The sequence below is a fragment of the Ceratosolen solmsi genome, unplaced genomic scaffold (assembly GCF_000503995.2).
Source record: "Ceratosolen solmsi marchali unplaced genomic scaffold, CerSol_1.0 scaffold29, whole genome shotgun sequence".
In the NCBI taxonomy this organism is placed as follows: Eukaryota; Metazoa; Arthropoda; class Insecta; order Hymenoptera; family Agaonidae; genus Ceratosolen; species Ceratosolen solmsi.
In genome coordinates, this window is record NW_011948417.1 from 4,594,572 (window position 1) to 4,609,357 (window position 14,786).

At 39.7% G+C, this 14,786-nt stretch overlaps 1 protein-coding gene across 1 annotated transcript in view; it reads left to right on the top strand.

The window, feature by feature from the left end:
• The window catches only part of LOC105359698 (insulin-like growth factor-binding protein complex acid labile subunit), a 40,203-nt gene extending 25,882 nt beyond the window's left edge, over window positions 1–14,321 (top strand). The window contains exons 2-4 of the mRNA XM_011496345.1: window positions 5,939–7,040; window positions 12,803–13,314; window positions 13,552–14,321. Coding sequence (XP_011494647.1) covers window positions 5,971–7,040; window positions 12,803–13,314; window positions 13,552–13,985 — 2,016 coding nt within the window. The 5' untranslated portion in view covers window positions 5,939–5,970 and the 3' untranslated portion in view covers window positions 13,986–14,321. The remainder of the gene's footprint in view (window positions 1–5,938; window positions 7,041–12,802; window positions 13,315–13,551) is intronic.
• The last annotated feature ends 465 nt before the right edge of the window (window positions 14,322–14,786 follow it).

Genomic DNA, 14,786 nt, shown 5'->3' on the forward strand with positions numbered 1-14,786 from the left:
CATTTTAAGTATAAACGACAATGCCATTAAAAACTAATTAAAATCCACGTGCATTATCTAATTTTTTCATAATTAACATTCTCGGAAATTACATAATGAATAGTGTGCTGTAGCGTATTAAAGACGGTCGCAAAATATTTAATTGATAAACACACAAAACTCTACTTTATTATAATTATTATAGCAACTATAGAGATATTAGAAAATTTTTTATTGTATGCGAAATTCAACAAATATTATATATAACCGCCGAGCGATCGTCGTAGTTAATTATGAAAATTGAAACGGCAATTGGAAAGAATTCAAGTAAGCCTACACTAAACTAAATTATCATATGCTTTTAAAATGTGCTCTCTTCGTTATCAAATCAAAATTATTCCCATTTTATACAAGCAGATTTTATAATATACAATGACATTTAGTATAAATAACATAAATTGTTCTTTAAAAGTAACCAAGTTGTGATTCTAATTTCATTAGGTATTGGCTGGAATATAAATTGCATTCTTAGTAATTACTGCAATAAAAAATTAATTTACTATCAATTTAATTTCTCCAATTAATTTAATAAAAAAAAAAAAAAAAAAAAAAAAAAAAAAAAAAAAAAAAAAAAAAAAAATTTACATTTTCTTACAAAGGCTTCTTTACAATGTGATAACGTTCAATTTATTAAAGACACAGTGGTCTTTATAAATCTTAAAATGATAATTTTCTTAATAAGCGAGTATTATATCTATTATAATGAATTTGAAATTCGCTTATTCAATTTTCAATAGCGAAAATATCGAATTACTTCTGTAGACTCGATTCTAATTTTTAATTGAAAATAAAGCTTATTCCCAAGCAGAAGTATAAGGGGAAAATGTTTGTTTTAGTAGATGGGATCGTCAATTCTGAATCTTAAATAAAAATAATTTATTTAGTCTACTTTGTGAGTTTTTATAAAACACATGATAAAGAATATGCGTATATTTCGCCGACGCTTTGATCTTATGTCCAATAAAATATAAATTAATTTTTCTCGGATGTCTGTATTTTCATTGATTTCTTTTAACGTTCTAGAACGGGGATAGAACGAGTGGTGCCGAGAGTTTTTTGCCTGGCTAAGCCTGGGGAGCTGAGGTGCGAAGCGAGGGAAGGAGATTGTTGTACGTAAAAATCGCGATAACGATATAAGTAGCTGAATTCGGCAAGCTGAAGCGGGATGGTGGTGGGGTGTCCCAAGTCCGAGGCAGAAACCGCATGTAATCGAGCGCCTAAGTAAACGAGTTCGCGTCTTAATCGGTCCACCCCTCCCCAATCCTACTCGTACTTAACTACTCGTAACTAAAACGCAAACTCGTAAACATTTTCGCCAATATCCCCTCCAGCCTCGGCTCATCTCTCGTTGTGGGTGGCTCAATGAGGAGGCAATCAATCTCCCGCATCAGTCCCTTTCGCCACGCTCGCGCTTTCCTTTCCCACAGTCGACCACGGGCCTCAATTAGCCCGAGAACGACTAGTCGCGCCGGTCTTTGTCGCCTACTAAGAAGCGAGCTTATTAACAGCGGGGGTCGGCATTGTCGAGCCGAGGGAACGGGAGCGCGCTCGAGAGGATGGTCAGGGCGCTGTTTTGGACGCGGCGTCGCCCCGAACAATGCGGGGGCGTTAAGCCGCGCGGCTCGGTCAAGCGGCTTCCGTCCCCGGTGCGTCTATGCCGAGCTCTCGAGGCTCTTGAGATTGATCGACGGAGGGCGAGGAGGCGACGAAGACGCGACCCGACCTCTCCGCCCTTGCAAGTGCACACCCCTGTTGCTGCAGTCAATGGCCAAGCCGACAATGGGTAGTAGCCGGGGGAGGGGAGATCCGTACGTGCAAGCCGGCCGGGTGATTTGAGCGATGGGCCGCGGCTTTATCGCCTCGTTACCTGCTGGGCGAGTCCTGAACAGAGCCGGAGATGGATCGGCACCTGTTTCTCTCTTTGTTTCTTAAGCGATTGCAGCTCGTGACGGCTCGGCCTTTGTCGTGCTTGACTTGGGGACGGGTGGCGAAATTATTGGAAACGCAATCTATAGGCGCGTACTTGTGTCGTTGCTTAGTCTGCTCTGTACATTGTGTTGCGGACTTGTGTACAAGCAATTGTTGTAGCTTGGTTCGTTCGGGCCGTTGGCGGGTCGGACGGGGACGGAAGGGGATTGGGGGTAGCGATGAGGGGGTTGGGGGTTGGGGGATTAGGAGGATGGGGAGGATTCAACATTTACGAGACAACAACGTGACCGATCGCTTGTTTTCGTTTGTAGCCAATGTAATTTAAATAATAATATAATGTATATACATGGCATTATTAGGTTGAGTCTTTGAAACGTCGTTTCGAAAGTTCAATGAGAATTTACCGACTCGCTAAGATTATGAATAAATAGAATGGCCAGATATTAAACAGGCGATAATTTATAAATTATGTAGGTTTATTTGGTTAAGGATGAAATATATACGAATTCATTAACGTCCTTATTTTGCATTTGTACTAATTATTTAGATTTTAACGCCGATATTATTCGTGCCTTTGCATAAAAGTATCCACGAAGAATTTACATATATCTCTGCTTTTTGCTTATAATTTGAATAATCGTGAGCATTTCTTGTAAATGTTAAGAAAAAAATAAACATTACCGAATAACCGCTTTCCTACAATAATCTAAATAGAAGAATCTGAATAGAAGAATTAAATCCAACTATGATATAACATTTGAAATATGCAAATATTTTAATTTTGAAAACGTATTATTTATTAATAAATAAATTGTGCTTTAATAGTTAGTGCACTTTGAAAGAACAATATTATAAGTTCAAATATGAGGGGCTAGAAGGATAGGAGTAAAAAAAAAAAAAAAGAAATGCGATTTTATGCTTCGCGAAGCAAATATATCGATTTACCGGCATATTATCACACGTATATTTTCTGCAATTTAATTACAAATAGCGAAATATTTTCTTAAAATTGAAAAAGTCTTTAAATATCTGTTTTCTCACTGCTATTATTATTAATACTATGAACGGTAAAAGACTTAATATACCTAAAAAAAAAAAGGAGAGAGGTTTCTCTAAAATAAGTATTGTAGTAAAAAATATGCAATATAATAAACTTGTTTTTTTCTTTCATTGAAAAGCCATTAATTTTTTTAATTTATCATTTGTATGATAAAATATAATTAAAATATATAATCAGAAATATAGTGAGCATATTCGGTAACATCTATTAAAGCCTCAATTTTTTAATAAATTCATGTACAAGAATTATGTTTTAATATGATGACAATTATGTTCGTAAATTTGTTTGCAAACGTACACACGCGCGCGCGCAACGTTAAATTTAACATCTTCGACTAATAGTTTTATTTACTAATAGCATTTCAAAATATAAAAATATGGTTAGTGTAAATTTAGAAACAATAACAATAATATGAGCACTAATGCGAGCGTGCCTAAGAGAAAAACAAAGCCAAGGCAATATTTATAATAGCATTACTCTCAAAAGCATAATTTTTGTTTGGCGTGCTTAGCATGACTTAACGATATTTTTTTAAACAAAAAAAGATATTCTCTCCTATTTCAAATAAGAATCTATCCTTTAAAAACTATAATTTTCTAAAATTATTGTAAACACGCAACAGTTAAATTTCTTTAGAATGCTGTAATTACCTTCTTTTTCTTTTTTGTTTTTCTCTCATAAATGCATCGAGCATGTCCGCAACATTTTACAACGTGAACGAATATAATTGGTAATTATTCAAGGCTCATTTTTTGTTTTTGTTTTTTTGTTTTGTTTTTTTTTGTTTTTTTAATTTATTATAACATATGACGCTCCGTATCATTCAAGAGCTTCTGGCATTAACAACAACGAATGTTTATTATAAGCGACACATTATGTCACCATGAGCTAGCTCTAACACAGTCGTGAGCGTGGAAATACAATTTTATCAAATTAATATACTAGACGCCCTCAAAAACGAAATGGCAGTCCTCAAATCGCCAAAGAGTCGTCATTTAATACTAGCGCACCCACCCTGCGTATGTGCGGTGGACGGTGGAACAAGGCCATTGGGCGCCACGCAAATAAGCTTGCGACCCTAAACCGACTACTCGCTGCGGCTAGAAGGGAGAGAAAGCGAGAGCGAGATAATGAATAATATCATGGATAAGCAAAAGGGTCAGCGGGAGTTGAGCTTTAATCGTAGAGTGCGCGCGGCCCGTGACCTCCGGGGAAGTTTCACCGAGTTGAATGTACATTCCGGACGGAGCATCTGCGGGCGCGACAAGCTGTCGCGAGTTTACGAAATCCGGCGCAAAAGTTGTCCTCCCCAACCGAACACCGAGAGCCTTTAATCTCTGGGTGCGTGCCCCGGCCGATTTTGAGGGTGCTCCTGCACTAATGGATATCCATCCAGGAAGCGGCAACTTTGGCGCCCTCGTGCTCTTTCGGTGGACAATTATTATCCGCCGGCGAGGCGTACGCACCCTAATTACACATCGTCATGATATTCGCTGCGCTTCATCTTTCTCGCGCCTGCCTAATGTTAATAAACAGCGACTCGGCCAAGCGTAATCTTCAGCGATCTTTCTCTTTGGCATTTGTCCGCTTGGAGTTCCGAGTGGATCTCGATCTTTACGTTCTAGGGCATTATAACCTATCGCAACCTCTTATCTAACTCATGATATTTATAGAAAAAATGGTCCTTGTACATCGTACAAAGCTACCGAAGCGGTATATTTGTAAAGTTATCGCTTATCGTTGATATGATGATTGCCGACCATGTTAATACGAGAGTCAAAGCCAAAAAATCATTTCACTGACTGGAATGTCGTTTTGATGAAATTGTAATGTAATCAGTAATCACATGCACATGCATTAAACAAACATCCTTATCGATCGAATTGACATTAGACGTTAAAATCGATAGCCATTTGTTAAAAATAATGAAAATTTCATTTAATCAAGCTATTGTTTACATTTTCAATGTTGCAACAATTCAAACACATGTGCATAATAAAATCGATTGTTTAATAATGAATTCTCCAAAGATATTGAAACGAATTGTCCTAAAGAACTGTTTATATTTAAAAAAAAATAAAAAAAAAAAAAAAAAAAAAAAAAAAAAAAAAAAAAAAAAAAAAAAAAAAAAAAAAAAAAAAAAAATTAAGAACAGTGTGATAACAAGTATTATTTGTTCAAGATACGAACGACATGTAAAATATATTCTTAAATAAGTAGAGTATTTATCAATTCGATTGTAAAATAAAAGAAATAAATTTACTTTCGATCAAAGCTTCCTTCGCTCATCATAAGCGAAATTGATTAAAAAATATTTGTCAAAAATCATGCAAAAAATACTTGTATCAGACTCTTGCCTATAAATCAATTGTAATATATATTTTTCAAACAACGACACCCCTTCACAATTGCTTCATGAAAAAGTATGTTTTTAATTTTTGACATTATTTGCAAGACGGTATGTGTCAACGGAATGGAACTGAGAAATTCTCAAGCTACTCAAAAGGTTCAATGATTCATGCCAACGTGGCTCAATAAATTTGTAATGTCGGTATTCTCATTTTATAAGCTTTGGAAAGTACTTTCTTTAAAAGTGCACTCGTTCAATTGCGATATCGCGTGTGATTGAAATTCCGACGACAGACAACGAGAGCCGTAGATAAGTGTAGAAGAAAAACAAACAAAAACAAACAAAAACAAACAAAAAGCAAAAAAAAAATAAAAAATAAAAAAACAAAATAAAAAAACGCAAGTAAAATATGATGAGAAAGCGTGTTTGCTTTACGGACGATTTAAAAAGCCAAACAAACATATTCGGCGAAAATATCGTAATGTCGAATATACGACGAAAATGCCAGGACCCCAAGATCTATGTACCATCTAACGCAGCTTCCATTTTTCGAATTCCAGGCTAGTACCGGCCTCGGCGCGGCGCATATGGAATGGCGGCCCGCGCCTCACCGGGCGACGAGCAACGGCGGCTCCTGGGCCTACTCGCCCTTGGCCTCGGTCTCCTGCTCCTCGCCATCGGTCCAGCGAGCGCGGGCCTCTGCCCAGTACGTTGCCGCTGCGACGATGAGTCGCTGCGCTCGAGCTGCGCCTACGGCGGTCTCGACGTCGTCCCCATTCAGCTGAACCCAGAGATCCGTCACCTGGACCTCTCGGGCAATCGTATCGCCGGCCTTCACATGGCCTTCGACTTTTACGGGAGTCTCGAGAGCCTCGACCTTGGCTCCAATCTCATCCATACCCTGGGCTCGAACAACTTCCGGCTGCAGCAGCGGCTGCTCAGCCTCAATCTCAGTGGGAACGCGATTCGCGCCCTTGCCAAGACGGCGCTACACGGGCTCGCGGCTCTGCGCACCCTCGACCTATCCTCGAACAACATAACCGAGGTCGACGAGCAGGCCTTCCGTTACACGAGCGAGCTCGAGTGGCTCGACCTCGGCGGCAACGGCATCACCAGTCTGCCCGCGGGTCTGCTCCGCAATCTCCATCGCATTCGCAGCCTCGTCCTCAAGGGCAACTCCCTGCTAGAGGCCCCGGCATCTAATCTCGCCCTAGCCCCGAGCCTCGAGCGACTCGACCTCTCGGACAATCTCGTGCAGGAGCTCGGTAGGGACTCGCTGCCATCGCTACCGGCCCTCGCCCGACTCGACCTCGCCAACAACGTGCTGCGTAGCATCGCCGACGAGGCCTTCGAGCGGACGCCCGGGCTCCAAGGACTCGATCTTTCCGGCAACAATCTGACGTCGGTGCCGAGCAAGGCCTTGGCGAGGCTCGCTGTACTGGGTGCCCTCGCCCTCAGCAAGAATCCCCTTGGGGAGCTGCGCGAACTCGCCTTCCGCAACCTCTTCGAGCTGCGCACCCTCGAGCTCAACGAGTGCGCGATCGGACGTGTCGCCGGCCGCGCCTTCGCCGACAACGTCAACCTCGAGAGGATTTCGATGGAGGGCAACCGAGATCTTACCGAGCTGCCGGCCAGGCTCCTTTACGCCGCTGGCAGCCTAAGGTGCGTACTTCTACCCTTACCTAACCCGCTTACTCCTCCACTAATACAATATACTTGAAATTTTTCCCATCCGACTCGCCACCACTTATCCACCACTTATCCACCACTCCCTCGATTTTGCAAGCATAATATTTTTCGCGAAAACAATTTGACCAAAGTGCGTGCTGTCTTAGCTTCCCCTCCCCCCGTCTGTTGCATTTTACGCGATGGCCGACGAGTTCGAGAACCTTTCAAAACACCTTCGTTGAAATTGCTTCGAGTACGGTTGCCGCTTCCGCGTCGAAACGATACACACAAAAGAGACTTTCGTTCGACAGACGAATTATCTCCATCCCTTTCTCATCCAAATAGAAAAATAAGCATTTTGTATTTTCAAAGTAAAATTCGAATTGTTTGTATTTGTTGATCGACTAATAGTCACGCGCAAGGCTTTCCTCATTATCGTCTCACTATATAATAAGACCATATAATTTTCTCATTTTTATTCATCCGTCTTTTGATCTGATATATAGATGCATAGATAGATAGTTAAATTGATAGAGTGAGTGAGTGAGTGAGTGAAGAGTGAGAGTGAGAGTGAGAGTGAGAGTGAGAGTGAGAGAGAGAGAGAGAGAGAGAGAGAATTGACGAAACTAAAATTATAAGAAATACACGCCCGTAGAGAAAAATTCGTATTTAGCGAAAGGGAAAACTTCTAAAATGACGAGGCAGAAACAGTTTCACAGAAGCAAATATGTTAAATCACAACCGCAGGAGAGAGTCGCCGATGCACTTACTTATCTTGTACTTCCCGCTCGCTGGGAAAACCGATAAAATCGAAATAATCACTTTTAGCGCGTTTCTCGCGCTTTTCCCGATTCGCGGGTACCGGCTACCACGGACCGACAGCTCTCTATACTTTTGAAATAACAATACGCTCCAATCAACTTCCTACCCACCCAAAAAAACAAAAAACAAAAAACAAAAAACAACCAAAAAAACAAAAAAAAAAAACTAGAAAAAAAAAGGTCAGCAAGGAGAGCAAAGGAGGCGGCGAAAGCCTCGTGGCTACGCGTACAAAGTGCGCCCATCAACGACTAAATACCGTGTAGTTGAAAAAACAAAAAAAAAATCCCACACAGAGACGCGTACGAAACAAAAGTCTCCCCCCCCCCACGCTCCATCCATCCCAACACTTGCATTCCCTCGCGTTTCTAGCGCGGCGCTCGCTCTTGCGTAAAGGTAAACGCATCGGAACTCACCCTCAATCAGAGAACGATAAATTACAGCGTAGTCTGGCGACGGCGTGTTAGCGCGACTCCACTGCCGTACTGCAGTTTTACCTCTCCGACTCTCTAACCCTCTCCCCCCCTCCCCTCCCCTCATCCTCCACCTCTCAAACCACCCCAATCACCCCGAACTACCGAGCCACCGCACGATCCAGCCCCGCCCCGTTCTTTCTCATCCCAGCATACCTCGTCTCTTCTCATCGTCGCGCCACGCCGCTCCATCCACCGCCAATTTTTTCTCCCCTTTACTCTACCCTAGCCTCGCTCTCTCTCTCTCTCTCTCTCTCTCTCTCTCTCTCTCTGCTCTGCTCTCTCTGCTCTGCTCTCTCTGCTCTGCTCTCTCTGCTCTGCTCTCTCTGCTCTGCTCTCTCTGCTCTGCTCTCTCTGCTCTGCTCTCTCTGCTCTGCTCTCTCTCTCTCTCTCTCTCTCTATCTCTATCTCTCCGATAGCGACAACGCCAAACCGTACCCACTATACCACGCTTTCATTCGCTCGCGTTTCATCTTCTCTTTGTCCTTCATGCTCTGTCTATTTGTTTGTCTAAATGTGTACCTTCGTCGCCCCGTTCGCCTCACTTCTCCCTAAATTTGCCTCCTCCCTTCTTTTCTCCCTATCAGTCTGCTTTCCACCTCGCACGCACACGCACGCACGCACGCTCACACACCCTGTCTTCGAGGTGAAAATAAACTTACTTTGAGATTAGCCATTCAGACAAATATATGTTGTTAATCGCCTACTCGATGTTATTATTTTCAACTTTGTATTCTATATTTATTTTTAGTTTTCACTGCCGCGAGTCGCCTCTCATTCTCTCTTCGGAGATGATTGTCCTCCTATTATTACAATTCCTTTAATTTACATCGTTAAATTAATTGGATAATACGAAAATAGTTTAATAAAGCTCTGATAAATCATTTAAATATGAAACGTCGCCGCCATTCGATGGCTCGAGGCAAAATTATTTTATACAGTTAGTATTCAATTTTTAATTCTCCTCGCACAACAAAGTGTCTACAAATTTCTAAAATAACTTGGATTTTTATAATTTCATTATAATGACATAAAAGTTTTGTTAAAATTTTTTTTTATCCAAACTTTTCCATAAAATTTCTATCTATCCACGCCTATGATAAAGTCAGCGAATTATTAATTTTACTAATACTATAGTAACCATGCCCGTGTATTATAAGCATTTAATACGAATGAATTAATTTTCTGTATTAGAGAAAGAAAAAAACAATAGATCTATAAAATATAAAAAGTTGATTCAACGAGCCGCAGTATTTCACCTTTAATATCAATATCTTCAAAATTTTTATTAAATTGACGAAATGGTTAAAAAAAAAAAAATAGAGAAGAAAAAAGACATATCATAGATATTTTTATCACACGTTTATAATCTAAAATTATAAGCGTCCTCATTTTTTCAGCTCCATAAAACTAAAAAGTATAAAATTCCTATTTATTTTCCTATAAATTCAATGCTCTAGACCGTGCTTTATTCATTGTTTACGTACCTTTTTTCTTTTATCATATTTTCTCTATTTCCACTTTTATACACGCGACTGCTTTATCATGTCCACTATTTCTATTTGTTTGCTCATGTGCCTTTACGCTGGTTTTCGATAAATTTTCCAGTTCTCTTTTGTACTCCCTTTTCTCATTACGACTGGTACATATATTTTCCATACAAACGCTAAGCATTGGCGCATTTTTTACAACATTTATTGTAAGTACAAACACTTGAGCTGTTCTTACTTACATGTCCTTAATTTATGCAGCTTCACATAAATTGAATATTTTAAGTTGAAAATAAAATTAATTTAAAATATTTCTACATGCTCTCTGCCAGTTTCCTGTTTTCTCTCCTTATAATTTACTGTCTATCTATTTCTGTTTATTTCTCCTTTCCACACGCAAATACATCAACATATCTATATATATATATATATATATATATATATATATATATATATATATATATACATACATGTATAGTAATCCAATAATGTCGGTTACAACCCACCAACAGCCCACACTCTACTACACGAACATGTATTACGCGCATGCAGACGTAATGCAAATGACAAACATACCTATTTGAGGCTGTGGAAGACTGTATAGATGTATTTGTCCATAGTCTAGGTAAAGTGAAATGGAACATAGATAGATAGATAGATAGATAGATAGATATATAGATAGATGGATAGATAGATAGATAGATAGATAGATAGATAGATAGATAGATAGATAGATAGATAGATAGATAGATAGATAGATAGATAGATAGATAGATAGATAGATAGATAGATAGATAGATAGATAGATAGATAGATAGATAGATAGATAGATAGATAGATAGATAGATAGATAGATAGATAGATAGATAGATAGATAGATAGATAGATAGATAGATAGATAGATAGATAGATAGATAGATAGATAGATAGATAGATAGATAGATAGATAGATAGATAGATAGATAGATAGATAGATAGATAGATAGATAGATAGATAGATAGATAGATAGATAGATAGATAGATAGATAGATAGATAGATAGATAGATAGATAGATAGATAGATAGATAGATAGATAGATAGATAGATAGATAGATAGATAGATAGATAGATAGATAGATAGATAGATAGATAGATAGATAGATAGATAGATAGATAGATAGATAGATAGATATATAGATAGATGGATAGATGGATAGATGGATAGATAGATAGATAGAGAGAGTGTGTGTGTGTGTGTGAGAGAGAGAGAGAGAGAGAGAGAGAGAGAGTGAGAGTGAGAGTGAGAGTGAGAGTGAGAGTGGGAGAAATAAGGGCGAATGCATATGTACAATTGAACAGAGAACAAGACGTTAAAAAAGATGCACGGATGACAAACAGGAAAATTTGTTTTTATTATTATTTGCAATATATATATAATTTATTTCTAATAAAATTAAATGCAAGAAAATTATTTTACAATTACTTGCTTCTATCGTACTTAAAAATATTGCTGAAAAAAAAAATAATTCTTTAAATGGAAAAATACGTACAAAAAATAAAATACATAATACAAAAATGATATTTCAAATGTTGAAAAATTATTTTTCATCATTATAAACTTTCTTTAACATAGCGTTATTTTTTTAACTAATTAACAATAAAAAAATGTTAGTTGCAATAATTTAATATGACTTTCTTAGATAGATACCACTTGCATATGCCATTAGAACTTTATAGAGTAAAGGCTAAAACCGCCATTAGGAATTAGCAAATATTTACAGGTAAATATTAAGAAAATTTATATTTCGTAATAAAAAAGGGAAAATATTGAAAATGAATATGATTTTTATTTATTTATAAAAGGCGACGTACAATAATCAATAATAAATTCAGTTTCTTAGATTCTGTCAATGTAATCAAAAATGTAAGTGACAGTTTAAAATTCTTTAACTTCTATTATACGTCGAGTGTTGAAAATTTAATATAAAGAAAATGACGTTTAATGTTTTAAGTGTCAATAATTCTTCAATATAGAGCATTTAACAATAAGGTTTATCATTTACGTATTAATAAATATATTTTAAATAAAGCGTATAAGTTTTTAAAATTTTTCATAGTTGTATCAAAGGCTTAATAAATTCTCCCGAACATTTAATTATATTTTTTATACAAAATGAGTATTGTTAATTAAGTTCATTCATCTCTTTTTTTTTTGAAAATTCTTATTAAACAAAAATGTATATTACATTCTTTCATGAAAATTTCGTCATTTTTAACTTCTCACGCGTTGAACATTTTTCTACTTTTGTACCGAGCCAACAGAACGATAGAATTTTACATTATTTTAAATACTTTAAGAGCGCGTAGGAAGAAATTTTGCATTTAGAAGTATGAAAAATTACGACAGAATTATATTATGCGTTAAAAGTATAATAACACAGAGATATATTTTTTAAAAATGTGTCTATTTTCTTATGGTATTTTATCATTAAAATACTGTCGCTAAGACTTTAAATGGCTTAAATTTTATATGAAACTATTTTTCTTACTTCATTCAAATTTTAATCGACAAAAAGCTGCGAGGTGGATAATTTCCTTAATATTTCAATATCCGTGCACCCAGCTAAATACAATAATAAATAAGCCGTCCAATTACGTATATAATTTATCGGCTCTGTCAGCGAAAAATTTTAATCAATAGGATAAAACTCGCGGTTCCATTCGCATATGAGGAACACGACTAAAGCATTGGACGCGGAGCGTTGGACGGTGCGCTGGCGTGATGGAGGAAGGGAGGGGAGGGGAGGGGGGTAGGGGGTTTTTTTTTTTTTTTTTTTTTGGTGGTGGGGGGGGGGGGGGGGGGGGGGGGGGCTGACGGGTTACGTCGAATTTTATAGGGTCCGGAATATGTGAGTGAGCTCCGCAGTTCGTCCTTCCTTAAAAAAAAATCTATACAATGTATAATAAAAATGAGACCGCCCTTGAATTCTCAGGTGGGTTTCATTACGACGATGCAACCTGGCCAGCCTTCAGCCCACGCATTTCCCCGTGGACGGTCTGACGTCGTTGCGCGTAGGTGGCAATCCCCTCGTCTGTAACTGCTCGGTCCATTGGCTGTGGAACGTTCTGCGTGCGGAGGAGCGGAGAAATGGCTCGCGACTCGAGCTCGACAGCCAGGAGATCGTCTGCGCGGACGAGGAGTTCGCGGGCAAAATACTCATGAGCCTACCCGAGGGCTCGTTGCGCTGTCGGCTCAGTCCGCTCTATCTCTCCCTTTCGGCCTTGGGCTGCCTCGCCGCTACCGCGGCTATCCTCGGTCTCGTGGCCCACGTCACGAGGTCCAAGCGAAGGAAGCGAGTACCGGCCTACGCGGCTCCTACCAGGCCCGAGCTCCTCGTCTACGTGGGTCGAGCCGGTGATGAACTACCCGGCAAGCATCAGGAGTCCTACAGCCGTAGGCTCATCGCCAGAACCGAAGATCTCGTCTACGAAGCGGCCAATCAAGGTACGTACACTTCTCCGTATCATTAAACTCGGCAAATCGCCCTTCTTCTCACCTACGAGGTCTGGTTTCGGGTTGGCAAACTGGGATTCCTAAGCCACCCGGACCATGCTCCATCGAACTTTTCGCGTCTCTGCGTCTCGTCGTTACGTAAATTACGTATTAAATTGCGATGAAGGGAAGAAAGAGCAGAGGGAAAAAAAATTGGAAAGCGAGTAACCCAGTGTAAATTTATCACAGAGTACCAGCAGTCACGGCGGAAGTCCGGTAGCGAGTCACCGGAATCACGGGAGACGAACGTGTACGAGACACCGCGTTACTCACGCCCAGGACGACGCGAGGCCGAGCAAGCCTTTGGGACGTTTTACCAACAGCAAAGGCCCCCCTCGCCCACGGGCCTTTCCAATCAGCAGCAGCTGGGTTACCCGATGACCCCGGAGACGCGCCCCAAGCCTCAGGAGGGTGTCTACGCAGTCGCGGACGTCACAAATCTGAGGCACGAGCAACCGGCCTCGGAGCTGCTCTCGCTCTATCGAATGCGCAACACCGGTCATCATCATCATCATCATCATCAGCGGGTCGAGGATCCCACGGGCCGTGACTACGGCTACGACTACGAATACGATTATGATGCGCCGCTGCCCCCGCAGAAGCCGCACGTCGTCTTCGTCTAAAGGAGGCGAGCCCGGGACGCTACGCTTTGCCGTGCGCGCTACGTTTCCTCTTTCCATCCGTGGCTCGCTTCCTTTGTTTTTAAGCGCGGCTCTTCTCCTCGACGATGTCGGCACTCCTTTGACTTTGTCCACGTGCCCATCGACGAAGCAGCTCAGCCGCGCCAGCTCTTTATTGCTTTTGTTGATCCTGTATAAGTGGATGTATGAGTTGAGCGTTCGATTATTACGGTCCTGGAATGCATTGTGGGATACCACTGGAACTCATCTTGATTTTCGTTTCGTTGGCTTTTCGTCCCTTGGATTCGTTCGTTACGCGGCCCCAGCCAGCCTAACTACAATGCTCTAGATGCAAATCAGCATTATGCATATCATCACGCGGCATTTCAATTCAAAGGTCAATTTTTTTACCGAATACTTGTCGGGCCATTGTCACTGCGACGAGGCTATTAATGCAATAAGGATAAAGTCAAATTAATTATTTTAATGGGTGCTTCAGCCATTGCATTATGAATTGTAAAGTTCCAGCGATGTCCTTTGGTACATTCACGGGCCGATTCGTTACATTTATAATTCATTCGCTGGTGTAAGATGTGTACTTACCTTGTGACTGATTATAGTACATCGTTACTATATAATAATTAATTTAAGGGTTTTTACTTTGTTTATATTCTAAGCACTATGAAAATAGGACGTATTATTTCAATGTAAGCAATTGTAAAAATAATTAAAAATATCTTGGTAAATATTTTCAATAATTGAAGTTGTTTTGTATTGATTATTCGTACAGAGAGTGCTATGCAT